Source organism: Lissotriton vulgaris, chromosome 11, assembly GCF_964263255.1.
Source record: "Lissotriton vulgaris chromosome 11, aLisVul1.2, whole genome shotgun sequence".
NCBI lineage: Eukaryota > Metazoa > Chordata > Amphibia > Caudata > Salamandridae > Lissotriton > Lissotriton vulgaris.
The window spans coordinates 607,547,807-607,563,976 of NC_141699.1; the positions used below are offsets into that span (position 1 = coordinate 607,547,807).

At 47.2% G+C, this 16,170-nt stretch overlaps 1 protein-coding gene across 2 annotated transcripts in view; it reads right to left on the reverse strand.

Annotated features, from left to right (window-relative positions):
• ATR (ATR checkpoint kinase) overlaps positions 1–16,170 on the reverse strand; it is a 566,179-nt gene that overhangs the window by 403,658 nt on the left and 146,351 nt on the right. For both annotated transcript variants that reach the window (XM_086943714.1, XM_086943713.1), the window contains exons 15-16: positions 7,032–7,226; positions 5,586–5,771 (exon numbers count right to left, since the gene is read on the reverse strand). In XM_086943714.1, the coding sequence (XP_086799840.1) occupies positions 5,586–5,771; positions 7,032–7,226 (381 nt within the window). The remainder of the gene's footprint in view (positions 1–5,585; positions 5,772–7,031; positions 7,227–16,170) is intronic.

The following is a 16,170-nucleotide window of genomic DNA, read 5'->3' on the forward strand; positions in this document are numbered from 1 at the left end:
TTTTACAGGAATCATCTCCTCTCGAAGATAGACTTCTGACAGAACACATAAAGGCCAAGGCCACTTCCTTCACCTATAGGAAACTCATTAATAACCTCCTAGACGCGACGTCCACATTGAAACAGAACTGGTCAGGGGAGGTGGGCTCCTTTGACGACTCCGAATGGCAGGAAGCCCTCTCCTCGCCACGGGAAACCGCTATTCCCTCCAGGTTGAAACTGGTTCAACTCAAGGTACTGCATCGTATATACTATACCAGGACAACCCTACACAAAATAGGGAAAGCTACCCATAAATGTTGCCTTCGAAAATGTGGGGAGGAGGGAACATTCTTCCACACCATCTGGGAATGCAGACACATGACAACATACTGGACAGCAGTAATGCGCACGATTTCCCAAGCCATAGATGTCTCCTTGCTGCCAGAGCCACGTCGCTGTTTGCTGAATGTGTGGGAACCTAATGACTTGAACCACCTGCAACAAGACTGGGTGATGTTGGGTATGTTGATAGCGAAACGCAACATTGCCATGCTATGGGGTTCGGCAGTTTCGCCGACGCTTAATAAATGGTGTAGACATGGATGAGGCGATGGTGGCGGAGAAGGCTGTTTACGTACATCGTGGCTGCCCAGGGAAAAGGGATAAAATCTGGGGGGCTTGGAACAAGTTTTGTGGTAACGTTTGTGAGCCTCCGCGTGCCGCTGGGGTCGAGGAGGACTTGGACTAATCACACACAGTTCTGATGAGGGGATGTGTCAAACTGTTATGTTTCTTGCTTGATACCTACAACTCAATGTAACTGCAATATGCCCACTAAAGCACGATTAGGTGATGTAACAAATGTGTGTAAAGCTGCCCACTTTGCTCTGTTTATGTAAAATAAAAATGTTAAAAAATTTTTTTTTTAAAACACACAACACCCAATAATCCTGATTTGTGTGAGATTCCAATCAAATGACACAAAAAAGTTGTGCAGATTTACTCAATAACACACACAATAGTTGAACCATACTATGGAAACCTCCTTCACCACCTTCTCTATAGGAATCCACCCTAGACCCACATGTGGAACAGACACACCACCTCAGTCAACAACACATAACTTTATTACAAAAGAAATACCATCTCAGAGTGTCAAATCACACTGTGCCACTATGTGCAACATATATCAGCTCTCTTCACACGGTCACACGGAAAAGAGCAGATATCACACAGTGACAGGGAAAGCGAGCAGGAAACTACAGCAAAGAGTGGATTTCCAGTGCGTCTTTCGAGGCTTTGAGCAGCCGATGTTCATTAGGAGATGTGAAAACATCCCAAGATATCTGTGCCAGCCCCAGCTAGCTTCCTCCCCACCCTCCCCACGAAGGGGTCTAGTGAGGGTGGGTGAAAAGGGCAAAAGTGACTCTTAGATACTTAGGCCACGCCCCCTCCAAGGTCCAACCCTCTCATCACATGGTGACTTTTGTTTTTAGATTGCAGGTCTTCATCTGCTAATGCCTATTGAAAGTAATCCCCAAAGTGGTAGGAAATCGTTATTTTAATTGGGGTTAGCTAAGGGGGCATTCTGTTTCAAATGCTCTATTTACCAGCCTGGAGCTCTTTCGCTGAACCAATAGAATTATTCTATTTACAAAAATAGAACGTGAAAGGCATTTCTCCGCTGCTTTAGCAGACATGAAATATTGTTCGAAGAGTGGAAATATGAAGTCAAATGTCTCCTGTTTATTTTGTGTAGTACAATTACAATATCTTTACAATAAGGTTTTTGTGATTTTGAGTAGAAGTGTGCTTGCTGCAGTTTGATCTTTATTGCTACTCTTTCCACGGAATCGAAATTTGCCTAGCTTATGTAACGGTAAGTTTCAATTCTATTAAGGACACGGAGGCGAGGATTATGCTTTTCTCTCTTCGCTATTTATTATAATAGAAAAAACACAGCAGCCTCAGAAAAGCTTACAATGAAAAAATGCTTATATCACGACAAAGGTAAAGCGTTATCCATAAAACAATCCAAGAAAAAGTCTCTGGGACTACAACTCCCATCGTCCCAATATAGTCAGTCTCCACAGAGTCCTTCCACCATGTCTACCATCCATAGAAAAGCGACCTCTTCTCCATGATCTTCCTCTTTCTTCGCTGCTCACGCAGCCAGATAAGTGTTTCCTTTTTTCCCCGGGTTGTATGACACAGCTGGTGGGGGAGGAATTTCTATTGTGTGTTGTTGGGGGCTGCGGGGTCTCTGTTGGCTTCTTTCACAGAGCCCCAGGTGAGTCGCGGAAGCACCGTTTCGCATACTTCGAGACTGTATTCCCGTGTATTTCTTGCGGTGCGCTGCCAATCGCTAGAGGGCGCTGATGCGTCTCGCTGGTCTCCGGCGCGGTTTTTCCTCACGGAGGAGCCGCGCTCAGGAGACCAACTGCCGCAGAGCCGTGCTCTCGAGCTGCCTCTTGAACGCCCGGTTTTTCACGGGTCTGTAGCCCCCATTTGCCTTTATTGAACGCCCCTTTGGGGTCTGTATTGAGGTTTTACCGCGGTCGACGCCTTGTGGCAAGTCTTGCACTCGTTCCTGATAACGGTGTGGTAGTGCGCTAAGAGATGGCTGACCTGGTCCCTTGAGGTCTGCGCGCTGCAGGGGTGAGTGCTCCCTATTCCTGCCAGTCCCTGGCGTTAAACTTTATTGCAGTCCTCCGGTCTGCCCACAGTGTTATAACACCCAGGTTGGTCGGGTTGTGTGCGAAGCTTGATACTGGTGTGGTAGCATGGAGGGCGAGTACTACGACGACGACTCGCAGTCCTATTTGCAGGATGAGGAATTTTATCAAGCTGTGGATAGCTATGGAGGAGCGTCTCTCTGCGCGCATTGTGGAAGAATGTGCCAAGTTAGCCCAGGCGCAGGGAGGACTTCCATATTCCCCCCGCGGTCCATCAGGGGAAGGCCCCCCGCTCCTAAGAAGCCATGCAGGGAGAGGTTGTCGCAGGGGGCCCAGGGGGTGGTCAAGGGAGCCTTTGAGCGTCTCCGTGACGCTTTTCTAGCGAAGGTGACAGAGGCCAAGCCTGACCAGCCTTCCACCCCCGCCTCGGTAGTGGCTCCTGAAACTGCCCCTTCGTCCCCGGGAGACTCCCCGGATTCGGACGGGGATGAGGAGTCTGTGCGCTCTTGGCGGTCTTCGAGCTCGTCCGCCGAGTTACCGCGGGACACCTCGGGTATGCTGGACCCGGATGAGATCATTCATCCACGGTCCGCGGCCTGGGCCCCGGGCGACAAGGTGGCGAACTTCGTTTCCAGCTGTTTGCTCAAGCCTCTGAAGAAAGAGGCGGCGAGGGGATGCCTCCGTGGGGAATGCCCTAGGCCAACCTTTGTCGTGATATAAGCATTTTTTCATTGTAAGCTTTTCTGAGGCTGCTGTGTTTTTTTGTTATAATAAATAGCGAAGAGAGAAAAGCATAATCTGAGCCTCCGGTCCTGCCATAGAATCACATTTACTCATAACGAAAAAAGGTAAAATGTCAAACCCTAAATTGTTTACATGAGTCATCAGAAGTGGAGAAAACCTCCAGTAATGGGATGGTCTGTCTATTCATTTATTCCAAGATCAAATAGAATTATCCATTGACAAATGCAATTTTAAAACAATGCAAATATACACTAATTAAAAATGTAAAACCAAATAAATTATTAAACAACTCACTTAATAAATACTATCCACAAATACAGTTGTTAAAGAACAGCAGCAAACAATACAATTCATAAATTCGATTTCAATGCTTTACATCTTAAAAACCAGGCAGATTACAAAAACTTCTAAACTGTAAACACAACACAAGAGCTAGTGTCTAACTTGCATATTTCTTAATGCAATATGAAATTGCTGTATTCCTAGTAAGCAACATGAAGATCTTTATCTCCTATAAGCGTTGCAAAAAATATACAACATGACCATCAGTTTCCTTATAATGCATGAACGCTGGACCTCACTTGTGTTATTGTTCAGAGAGGGACCACTTATTCATAAAAGAAGCTATTGGTAAGATTCCCAACCTAAACTTTACATGAAGTGTCCTGGCTGAGAAAGGTTGCAAGAAATCCAAATATTCCTGAAATTTATAGTCACATTTGGTTGATAAGAATCAGTAGACCAATTGAGAATGAGGACTGCAATGTCGCAACCGTGCATAACTACAATCTCTCCTTCACAATGCAATGGGCTTTTGACGTAAGAGATGTAGTATCAGTCCAAAATTTAGCAAACCCCAGTTCTGTCAGTGTATTCTCAGGCAAGGGATTTCATTTGTATGCGGTCTTCTACCAACATCATGCAGGCGCTCTCTATGTGGGTCAAGTTCTTTTGTCACCCAATTTCAAAGCCTGTACAAGATCGGCATCAGTATTGTAAGCCTGATTATGGATTTCAGAGCCAAATCAAGACTGATCGGAAGCAAAGGGATAATCTTCGGAAGCCTCAATAGGGATCTTATAGAGAAGTTCTCAGCTTTCCCAAGATTTTCTATATCTCAGGGACTCCAAAGCTCTATGCCTTCCAGTGCAACACTTGCAGCCTCCGCTCTGTATATCTCAAGGGCCAGTAGCACCGAACGGTATGAAGCGTGCCAGGCAAACTTAACTAATGAAGATGCTCTGTTTCAAAACTGACATGCTTTTTGATATTTGCCCTAGCCACCGATGGGAATCAGATATCATTGCACCAAGATAGTCATACTTTGGTACTCTTTCCAGAATATTCCCATCCAACAATATTTTGCCCCTACATTTTTATATGGATTAAATGGCATGAACTACGTCTTTTGTACATTTATCTCTAATCCATGAAAAGTACAAAATAAGGCAAACGTCGGTAGTAGTGGCTAGAGCATTTTCCCTGCTTTTAAGATTAACAAGGTATCATCAATAAAAATAAGAGTTGGCAGATTGCTACCAGCCAAGCAGGGGAATCGTTTGCACAATTAAGTAAGAAATCAGTAAAATAGTTACTTTAAAAAAAGCATTGGCATAGCCAATAGGTCTCGCTTTTGGGACCTTATAAGTATTTAGTCATGCAGCACAATATCCTTGGTGCAACAACATCAACTATTGCATGTAAACACTTAAAAGGTCCCAAAAGCGAGACCTATTGGCTATGCCAATGCTTGTTAAACAGGTGCTCTGCAAAATGATTTGATAGGTAATTGATTAAGAGGGGTCAGTATATTTCCTTTATGGTTAGAAATGCATTTGAAATTAACACTATCACATGTAAACCGACTGACAGAGCAGATTGAACTACTTAATGTGTGTTATTTTTGTGTTAAGTGTATCCAAGTTCTGAAACTTGTATCACTCTCCAAGAGTAATCTTTGAAAGTTTGATCGCACAAACACAGGAAAATTACAGCTAAACAGGAGGTAAATGGCTGTTCAGGGAGCTTGCATTAGTACCTAGTTCATGAGATTCCAGGAGGCAGTAAGATGCAACATTTGCTAGAAGGATCGCCCCTGAATCCTAACACCTAGAGATCAGGCCTGGCAGAGTGCAAGACCTTTTCTAGAACTTCTTTAACAGAAACGAAGCATGTCAATTCTTACCATGATCTCAGCTGATGTGATGTCCCTCGGACCTTGATAGGGGTCATCACTGGACGCGAATGAGGCCAGTATTGCCAGACCATTGAAGACTTGCTGGTAGTGCTCACCAATACGCAGTAAGAGCTCATTATGCAGGCCCTGGTAGTCCTGCCTCAGGAGACTGCCCAGCTCAATCTCGGTTTCATTCTGAATAAAAAGACAAAATCAATAGCGGAAAGGGTTAACTGCTCATCTTCAGTTCCAAATGGGCAATGCATTTGCAAAAACACATACTGATCTTTCCAAGGATGATGAAAAATCATATTGACAACTCCACAAACCTCTGCTTTGATTTAAACAAAGAAAAATAATTTTTGAGTAATTCCATATGACCTGATCAGGATTACAAAGCGACTTTCAGCGTCACCTCAAACTGCAATGCAAATAAAGTCTTTATTCAATTCAAGGTCTTTCTAAAAAATCCTCTGAGGTTTTTCAAAATGGGTTTGCTTCTGAATGTCTGATTCCTTGTCTGAGCACGGTGTCTGTCAAAGGGATAGGAAGCGCCATCAAATTGCAGGGGCATTCTAATGTTACTGAGGACACCACATGAATTCATGTTAAGCATGTCTAAGTCGCCATCTAACCTCCTATAAGTCTCATTTCTGAAATCAGTAGAGCTGAACTCCTGTGTGTCAGGAAAGTATAATGAAATGTTAATTTGTAATAAATTAAGGCTTCACAGCATAAGGTGTTGTAGAAGGCGGGGACCTGTAATAGATGAAAGGACCATACTGACTTCATCCGAGACCAATATTTAGCTATCTACGAAAGAAGTGTAAAATCCAGCAATATTTCTGCACAGCAAGTTTACTGCCTGAAAGTGGAATTACAAGTTTACTACCAGGAACAGTAAGACATCATGATCATTGCCAGGGGCTCTCATGCAGACAGTCTTATTCAAATTTTAGAGGACAGCCAGGAAGTAAGCTCACCAACAGGACAATCTATTGACCCAAATCACAGAGGGAGCTCCTTCCATCTGGGCCGTTCAGGAACCAACCTGTACGTAGAAGAATTGGTTGACTCCATCAAGGACAAACCAGAAACACAATATAAATGTGACATTCCTTAAGCTGGTACAGCCTCAGGAGCTCCAAGCATAATAGATCTGTGACACTGAGCAGTCAGACACTTGGCACTATCCAGGACAGTACAGCAGCAGAGGGGACCCAAGGAACAATCAACAGACTACACTCAGAACCACCAACGTTAGACATAAGGCTCGGTCACAGACAAAAACAGACAAAGGTGGCAGCAAGGCATCCTAGAAAGTAACTCTTTCCATTGAAATGAACCCCAGCAACTGCATCTTAGAGTAAGGTACAACACCACTGCCATCCCCAAACACTATGTGACCAGAAGAATCCTTAAAATATACTTCTAATGCTGTCAACGGCAGGTTACCTTGAGATAGTGAAGTGCACGTTCTAGCTCGTCCTTGGAGCAGGAGCAGACCAGATGAGAGAAGATGTACTTAAAGTTATTAATCAGGATCTCGCGACGATTCACATTCAGTTGCTTGGCTATAGTGCGAATGAGTGCAGAGGCAGTAGGACTGGCCTTCGCAGCCAGGTATGGGAGTAGAAGCTGTAAGGTTCGCTGTTTGAAGACAAGAACAAGGCAAAAATAATTATTGAACAGCAATCTGCACATCTATACTTAGCTACAAATACTATACTTGAGGCTACAAATAAATATATTACTCGTTTCCTTAGTGCACACTACTAACTATATTATATTTTAGTTCTTAGAAAACTCGATGCTGCTGATGTTTCCCTTTGGAAAGGAAAGCATGCTGTAATTTCCACCTACAACCTGCACGTTTCCTGAAGGCACAACTGCAGAGTTTAAAATGGCAGAATTCTGAATCACAGAATGACAATCAATTTGTATACTAAGCAGTACTGCCAAACACAAGATTAAGAACCAAACTGCTCATTAGCTTGAGAAAAAAAAACAGATCATCATCCACAACAAATTATTATCTTCACCATTACAAATGAAATATTTTTAAGACCAAAAAGAAATATTGACATTCAAAGATGACTTTACTTAGACATTCACCACAAGTACAAAGTCACTAGGCTTTTAAGTCAAAATCAACAATTTCTTGATAGGACAAATTAAATCAGTAGCAACAAACCTAAATACAACTGAGCCTACTTTAGAAAATCAAGTTCTGTCTCCTACCCTCTGAAGGCACGCCAAAGGCAAGTATAGTTGTGCATGACTGTGCCCAGCACCCCGACCCCTAGACCTCCCGTCCCTAGAAGATACACAATCTTCGAGTTCTACACCCTAAAACCCGGACGCAGGAACAAACACAGCCACCACACCAACCTACGCTCCTCGGTAGGACCTTTCATCTGCACCCACTGCTACTTCAGCTGACACAGCACCCACACCAGCCCACACACCAGCCCCACTCCGAACACATCACAGACACCACCTGAACAAAAACACTCACTGTTCTCAATACACGCTCACTATGCAAACACATTACAGAAATTTGAGTCCTCAACTCCACCCTCACACCCGACGTTCTCTTCCCTGCTGTGACCGGGCTCATCCCCATTTCTGCACCTGACATTGCCCCCACAATCCAAGAAGGACACAAGATCAGCCACAGCGACCACATGAACAAGACTGGTGGAGGTATCGCCATCATACACAAGGAATCCATCCAATGCGCCACCACAAATGACAGTACTCAAGCCATGGAACACCTCAATTTCCGACTTTAAACAAGCAGCAAAACCACCATCAGGGGTACTCTCGCATAGTGTCCTCCACGTTCTGCCTTCTGCAACTTCATCGCCAACTTGATCACCCCCCTCACTTTAGACTCCAACAACTACATTCTCCTCAGCAACCTAAACTACCATCTTGATGACCACAATAACATCAACACTACCAACCTCATCGACAACTTGAGCCACATCTAACTCACACAACTTGCCCACGACCACAGGCCACACCCTAGACCCCATCCTCACCTTCAGCGACAGTATGAGGTAGAGCCACATCACGGAACTCACCTGGACCCCATCGACCACTTCAACATCACCAGCTCACGACCTCCGCCCCCAGTCTGCCCAACCCTGACTGCAACAAAGTTTCAAAGGACACATGGATCAACATCCTCAACACCAGCCACCCCATCTCCTTCAACAACCTAGTCCAGAATATCAGAAACTTTTTTTGCATTTTGATACAGAATGCCAGAAACTTTTAACAATTGGATCACCAACTGCGCCAACAGCTACGCTCCTAGCGCAACAACAACCATGGAAGGTCCACCAAGCAGTCTAGCTTGTAGACTGAAGACCTCACACAACGACACTGTAAACAACTGGAAAGGAGGCAGCAAGAATATGACTGATAAGAACGCCTTCAAGACAGCTCTCAACCTCTACCACAGACAGTTGAGAGAATTGAAGAAAAAGGCCTTAGCCTCACACATCAAATCAAGCACCAGTAACAGCATAGCACTCTTCAACATCATAAGAGAATTCTTCAACCCCTCAGCTGCAACAAACAATTTTGCCCGCTGACAGGAACTTTGCGACAACCTTGTAAACTTCTTCCACGACAAGACGGGCAACATCTACAGACAAACCCCAGCCCAAGACCACTGACTTTTTCAAGCAACACAACGACCCCACTACCATCACAGACATCCGACTAACCAAGTCAGCTTGCCCCACCGGACACTGCCTCCATCATGAACTCGGCCTCTCAGGGGCACCAATCGACCCATGTCCTCACCACATCTTCAACCTAGACAAAACCAGAATCAGCTACGTACTCACCACCTTGTTCAATATCTCAATTGCCACGGCCACCTTTCCAGAGAACTGGAAATACGCAGAACTCTAGGCCCTGCTCAAGAAACCAACGTCAGACGCCAGCGACTGAACGATCTCCCAGCTCCCATTCCCTGACAATGTATTAGAAAAATCTATCAACGAGCAACTTTCCTCACATCTGGAACAGAACCTCCTACTTGACTCCTCCCAATCCGGATTCTGCAGCAACCACAGCACCAAGACAGCCCTAACTGCAACATCTTAGCCCTACTCGACCCAGAGACTGTGGCTGTGATCCTCCTAGACCTCTCAGCAGTCTTCGAAACTGTCTTCCACCACACACTCATCACAAGGCAGCATAACATGGGCATCCAGGGAGTCACCCTCAGACCGATCGCCTCTTTTCTCACCGGAAGAACGCAAAAGCAAAAAGTTTCCCCCCCCCTTCACCTCCGAACCCAAGAGAATCATTGGTGGCATACCCCAAGGATCCTCGATCAGTCCCACCATCTTCAACACTTATATGACACCTCCGGCGAGCATCACCAAAACCCACAGGCCCAACATCTTATCCATGCAGATGACACACAAATCATCCTCTCTCGCTCCGAAGACACCACCAACACAAGACCAACTTTCACAACTGCATGACAGACGTTACCAACTGGATGAAATATAACTGACCTGAAACGCAACACGGGCTACCCATGGGATGCATCTTGATAGACCTCAGACCTACTCCTACCCCCACTAACCATGCTAGGAACCTAGCAATCACTCTGGGCAACAAGGTAACCATGACGACTCAAGCCAACTCTGTCTCCTCCTGCTTCTTCATCCTCCGCATACTTCTGAAGATATTCAGATGTCTATCCCAAAGCTCAGGACAGGCCTTCAACTCCAGCTGACTGGACTAAACCAACGCTCTCTACACAGGGATCGCAGTTCACCTTCAACGACGACTGTAGACCATGCAGAACGCTGCAGCCAGACTCGACCTGGATCTTCCTAAATTAACCCACTTCACCCCCTACCTCAGGAAACTTCACTAGCTCCCTATGCAGAAAAGATGCCAGTTCAAGCTCCTGACCTATGTACATTGCCATACATGACTGTGGACTTGCCTACTTGAACCACCGCCTAAACTTCCATCAGCCACCTCCGCTACACATCCCTTTCTCTAACCCTCACCCCTCCACATCCGATGTAGCAGATGCAGAGGTCGCTCCTTCTCCAAACGGCGAAGACGTGGAACGAGCCACCCTTTCATCTATGGACCTCCCCCTCTCTACCAGCGTCCTGAAAGTCCCTAAAGACCTGGCTATTTGGCTAATCAACTGGACATCTTTACAAGTGACAAGTAGCGCTCTACAAATCTATTGATTGATTGAATCTTCATCTTTTGCTCCACGTCCAAACCCTATTATCTCATTCTTTGACGCCGAACCCAGCATGTCCCACCTGAAGTCAGATTTTCATGAGGCAGCTCGACTAATCAATAGTCAAAGAGGTAGGGGCCAGTTTGCACTGGCACCTCCAATACATGGTGCATCATACTCAAAGTCATCAACAGCAATAGGCCAGATTATCTTTCAAACTTTCCAGCTCCAGACACTCCCACCACCCCATTGGGAACCTCCCTGACAAGAATATAAATCAAGAAAGCACACAAAAAGGGAACAAAAGAACCAAGATTTGTAAGAACCTTCCTGTTTTTCCAAGGCTCTCCCATCACCCCAGAAATGTAAGAGTAAACTATGAACCAAACTCCACTGACAATATCACCCTCTATCTAACTAGCTCTACGTGTACTCTACCTTATGCTTGCTTCTAAACTCAGGAATAGCAGCCTACTCCAAGTACTTCCACTCTATGTATACCCCATGTGCTATGGCCACTACCAGTCAACTGCCTGTAACCGGCACCTCAATTGCTCCACAAAATGGGTAAATATGGAGTAGTTTCTGTCCTGTAACTCCAGTTCTGTAGTAGGGGTGTCTCTATTATAGTCATAATCTAGTGAATAGTCCCGCCCATGTGCGTGGACCCCGGAGCAATCAAAAATAATCTCTTAAATTGTCAAAAAATGCAGAACTGCAAAGACACTTAAGAGAGAATTTAAGGACAGATAATGCAGCCTATATCCACAGGCTACACTGTCCAGTACTTCGACTAGAAATTCCACCAACACAACCACAAAAACAGCACAGTTTGCCCAGTTTCCTCACAGAGAAAGCTTGCCTCTACCAGCAAAAACCTCTGGAATGATAGAGAGGAAGGTATGGACAGACAAGCCCCATAGGCTGCCATTATGTGGCTCAAATAGGATACTGTGCCTTTAAGAAAACTTTCCAGAACTCTCTCAGTATCCCAGAATGCACAGCAGGTCCCTTTTACTTTCAGTTCTTTTTGAAGGCGTAACAGGCCAGACCTGTAGCATTCCTTACATGAATATCTTACTCCAACGGGGAGGAGGGCGGGCGTTTATGACTATAACAGAGATACCCCTACTACAGAACTGGAGTTACAGGACAGAAACTACTCCTTCTGTAGTAGGGGATCTCTGTGTATAGTCATAATCTAGTGAATAGAATGGCAAGCCCATCCCCACACCAAAGCAGCGGTGGAGAAAAAGACATAACACCACTACTGTGCGAACAGATTTCGCAGCGAAGCCTGCCCAACCTGAGCGTCTGACCTGGCATCAGTGTCCAGACAGTAATGCTTAGCAAAGGTATGGATCGACTTCCAAGTGGCCGCCCTGCAGATTTCCGCAATTGGAACATTACGAAGCAAAGCAGTCGTGGCAGCTTTGCCCCTGGTGGAATGAGCTTTAGGTTTACCCCCTAAGGTCTTATTAGCCTTTTGGTAACACAATTGTATACAGGACACAATCCACCTAGAGATGGACTGTTTGGAGGTAGCAAGACCGGTCCTGACTGATCCATAATTGTTAAACAATTGGTCTGACCTTCGAATATCTTTGGTTTTATTCAGATAAAATTTCAACACCCTCCTAACATCCAGGAAATGTAAAGACCTTTCCGCTGGAGATGAAGGATTCTGAAAAAACGGAGGCAAAGTTATAGTCTGGTGGACATGAAAATAAGAAATAACCTTGGGAAGAAATTTAGGGTGAGTACGCATAACAACCTTAGCAGCAGGAAACACAGTATAATGTTCTTGGCAACACAACACCTGAATTTCACTCACCCTGTGGGCCGATTTAATGGCCACGAGGAACGCAGCCTTCCAGGACAGGTGCTGCAACGAAGCCTTATGAATAGGTTCAAAAGGCTCCTTCATCAATCTGGACAGCACCACATTCAATTCCCATGAAGGCGAAGGAAGCCGGAGAGGTGGGAATACTTTCTTCAAGCCTTCCAAAAAATCTTTGATCACAGGGATCTGGAAGAAGGAAGTCTGTGAAGGGCATTTCCTGTAGGCAGTCAGTGCAGCGAGATGAACCTTAATGGAATGAAAATTAAGGCAGACTGCGCCAAATGTAGAAGATAAGGAAGGATGACATCCTCCTTACACGTCGTAGGGTCATAGTTCTTGGACTTGCACCAGATGCAAAATCTCTTCCACTTGTAAGCATAAGAAGTCCTAGTGGAAGGTCGCTTGGCCTCCTTCAGTATGTCCATACAATCTTCGGGTAGATTCAAATGGCCATATTGCACTATCTCAGGAGCCATGACGCCAAACTCAAAGACGAGAGGTTCGGGTGCACCATCTGCCCCCCGAACTTCGTGGGAAGGTCCGGCCTGCACGGCAACCGTATGTGAGGAAGGAGAGACCGGTGAAGCAGGTCTGTGAACCACCACTGTCTGGGCCTTTCCGGGGAATCAGGGGAATGGGTGGAAAAGCGTACAGAAAGCTGTTCGACCAGTCTATCCATAGGGCATTCCCCAACGTCCCCTGTTGGTAGTACCTGGAGGCGAAGTCTCGGCATTTGCTGTTTTCAGCGGTGGCGAACAGATCTACATCTGGAGTCCCCCACCTTGCGAAGACTTCTCCTAGCACTTCGTCGTTTATGACCCATTCGTGGTTTTCCTGAATCAGTCTGCTCAGTGCGTCCGCCTGAACATTCTGCACACCTGGTAGATGGGTAGCCATTATCGTCAGTCCTCTGGCCAGAAGCCAGTGCCAGATCGCCTGCACCTCCTGCGACAGAGTGCGTGATCTCGAGCCCCCATGCTTGTTGAGGTAATACATTGTGGTCGTATTGTCCGTCTGTACAAGCAGAGAGTTGGTCTGAAAGGACGGATGAAAGGCCTTCAGTGCCAAGTGAACAGCTCTGAGTTCCAGGAAATTGATGTGGTACGTGTACTCCGACGGAGACCACGTCCCTTGAATCTGTAAGTCTCCGGAGTGCGCTCCCCAACCGTGGAGAGACGCATCCGTCACGATCGTCTGTGCGGGAATGTCCTTGTGGAAGGAACCCTTCTGAGGAGATTCTCCGCTGAACACCACCACTTCAGACTGAAGAGCATGCAGAGACAGTCGTATCGTGTCCTCCCAAGAACCAGTCCTCTGATCCCACTGATCCTCAAAGCATTCCTGCAGTGGTCTCATGTGCAGCTGTGCGTGAGGCGTGACGAAGATACAAGAGGCCATTGACCCCAGTAGAGAAGACACCGTCCTCACTGTTCTAGATGGAGCGGTCATAAGAGCCTGAGCCTTCCGAAGGAGTGATAACCGTCGCTCCTCCGAAGGAGACACGCTTGCTGACAGCGTATTGATGGAGGCTCCTAAGTACTGTATGCATTGGACCGGAGTCGGGACAGACTTGGACATGTTGATGTGCAACCCCAGCTTTTTCAATAGAACGCACGTCTTCTGGAAGTGTGCTTGAGCTTCCGAGAAGGAGGAGGCCTTGATCAACCAGTCGTCCAGGTACGGGTAGATAACACCTTGTTCTTCCGCAGGTGTGCCGCTACCACTGCCATGCACTTCAAGAACGTCCTGGGCGCAGACTTCAGCCCGAAAGGCAGTACTGTGTATTAATAATGATTGGCGCCGACTTGGAATCGCAGGAACTTCCTGTGTTTCTGTGCAATGGGCACATGGAAGTACGCATCCTGTAGGTCTGTAGCACAAAGACAGTCTACCTGTTGCAGCTGAGGGTAAATCGGCTGCAACGACAGCATGCGAAATCTCTCTCTGCGAATCCACTTGTTTGCTTGCCGCAAGTCCAGAATGGGCCTGAACTCGTTCTTGTCCTTCTTGCGGACCAAAAAGAACCGTGAGTACAGACCTCTTCCCCTTTGAGGCAGTGTTAGAAGGGGCGGCCCCAGAGGTCGGGTTATGTCTAACCAGCTCCTCCGTGACCTACCTCTCCCACCAAAACTGCCGAGCCTTAAGAGAGACCTTCGCAGGGGAAGACATCAGGTAGTGAATCGTACACACGAGGACCACATCACACTTATGAACAGACACAACACCAAGGGGTAAGTTAGGAACTTCTTTATAAACACGAAGAAAGCAATATCACACTTATGTACAATGATCGAAGGATCGCAGAGAGTCTCAAGTCTTTTCGGGATGGGGGTAGCGGGACAGTCTTAGGGTCGTAACCCAGCACGTGGCGTACCCTGCGCACAGCTCTCAATCCTCAAGCCGGGGGGATACGGAAGATGGTAACCGCACTGAGGATCCTACTCACTTGAGGATATTCTCTTCGGGATGATGACTTCGACAGTCCAACCGGACTAGAATGTTCCTTGAGCCGCGACAGCGTCAGCAGGGCTCGCTCTGTAGGAGGTTCGGGGGGAGCCGCGACCACGTCAGCAGGGCTCAGAGTTCCGTAGATGTCTTCAAGATTCAAGCTCGAGCCGCGACGAGGTCAGCAGGCTCCGATGGTTCAGTTCCAAGAACGAGCCGCAACAGCGTCAGCAGGGCTCAGGAGTTCACGAGGTTCAGTTCAGCCGCGATCAGATCAGCAGGGATTCCTTGTCCAAGATGCAACTGCCCGCTAGTTCACGTGCGACCCTTGATATAGTTCAGTGACCCTTTGATGTCCGGACCCTGGCAGGCGGGGGTCCGAGGCTGTGGGGGCAGTCCGGGGGCGAGGTCCGGCGGTTGGTTCTTTGATCCCTTTGAGGATACGTCCGGGAATTCCCAGACGCCCAGCAGGTCTGGAGCCAGCACTCGGGGAGGCCAGAGGTGACATCGAAACTGGCCCTCAGGGGGGGGAGACCAGAGGTGTGAGCGAAACCGGTCTCTCAGGGGAGGCCGGAGGTGCCATCGAAACTCCTCGCCTTCTCTCACTAGGGTAGCCCTCACCCTCCCAACGGGGGCTGGCGCGTCTGGAGCCTACGCTACGCTGGGGCAGGGGTCAGGTTAGGCCCACGGCATCAGGGATCTCGGGAAGGAAAAATGGCTGCTGATGGGCCTATGGGGCCTTGCGGGTCTAGGGCGTGCGGGCTGGAAGGGTGGCCGGGGACAGGCCGATACGGACAATGGGCATTGGGTCGGACATGGGTAGGGTAGCTAGGGAGTACCTATGTACAGAGCTGAGCTGATGGGGAGCTGATTCGCGGGGGGAACCACGCCACGAGGCCGGGTCCAACAGGCAGAGGTACGTCTTCTATCGCCCTTTTCCTTAATAGGATGTCGGCCTCTGCCTGGAGCTCGCGCAGCTGAAACTGCGAGCTCACCAGCAGAATAGCTGGAGGCGGGCTGGTGAACCGAAGACTGTATCCATTGCAAACAATATTCAATACCCACTT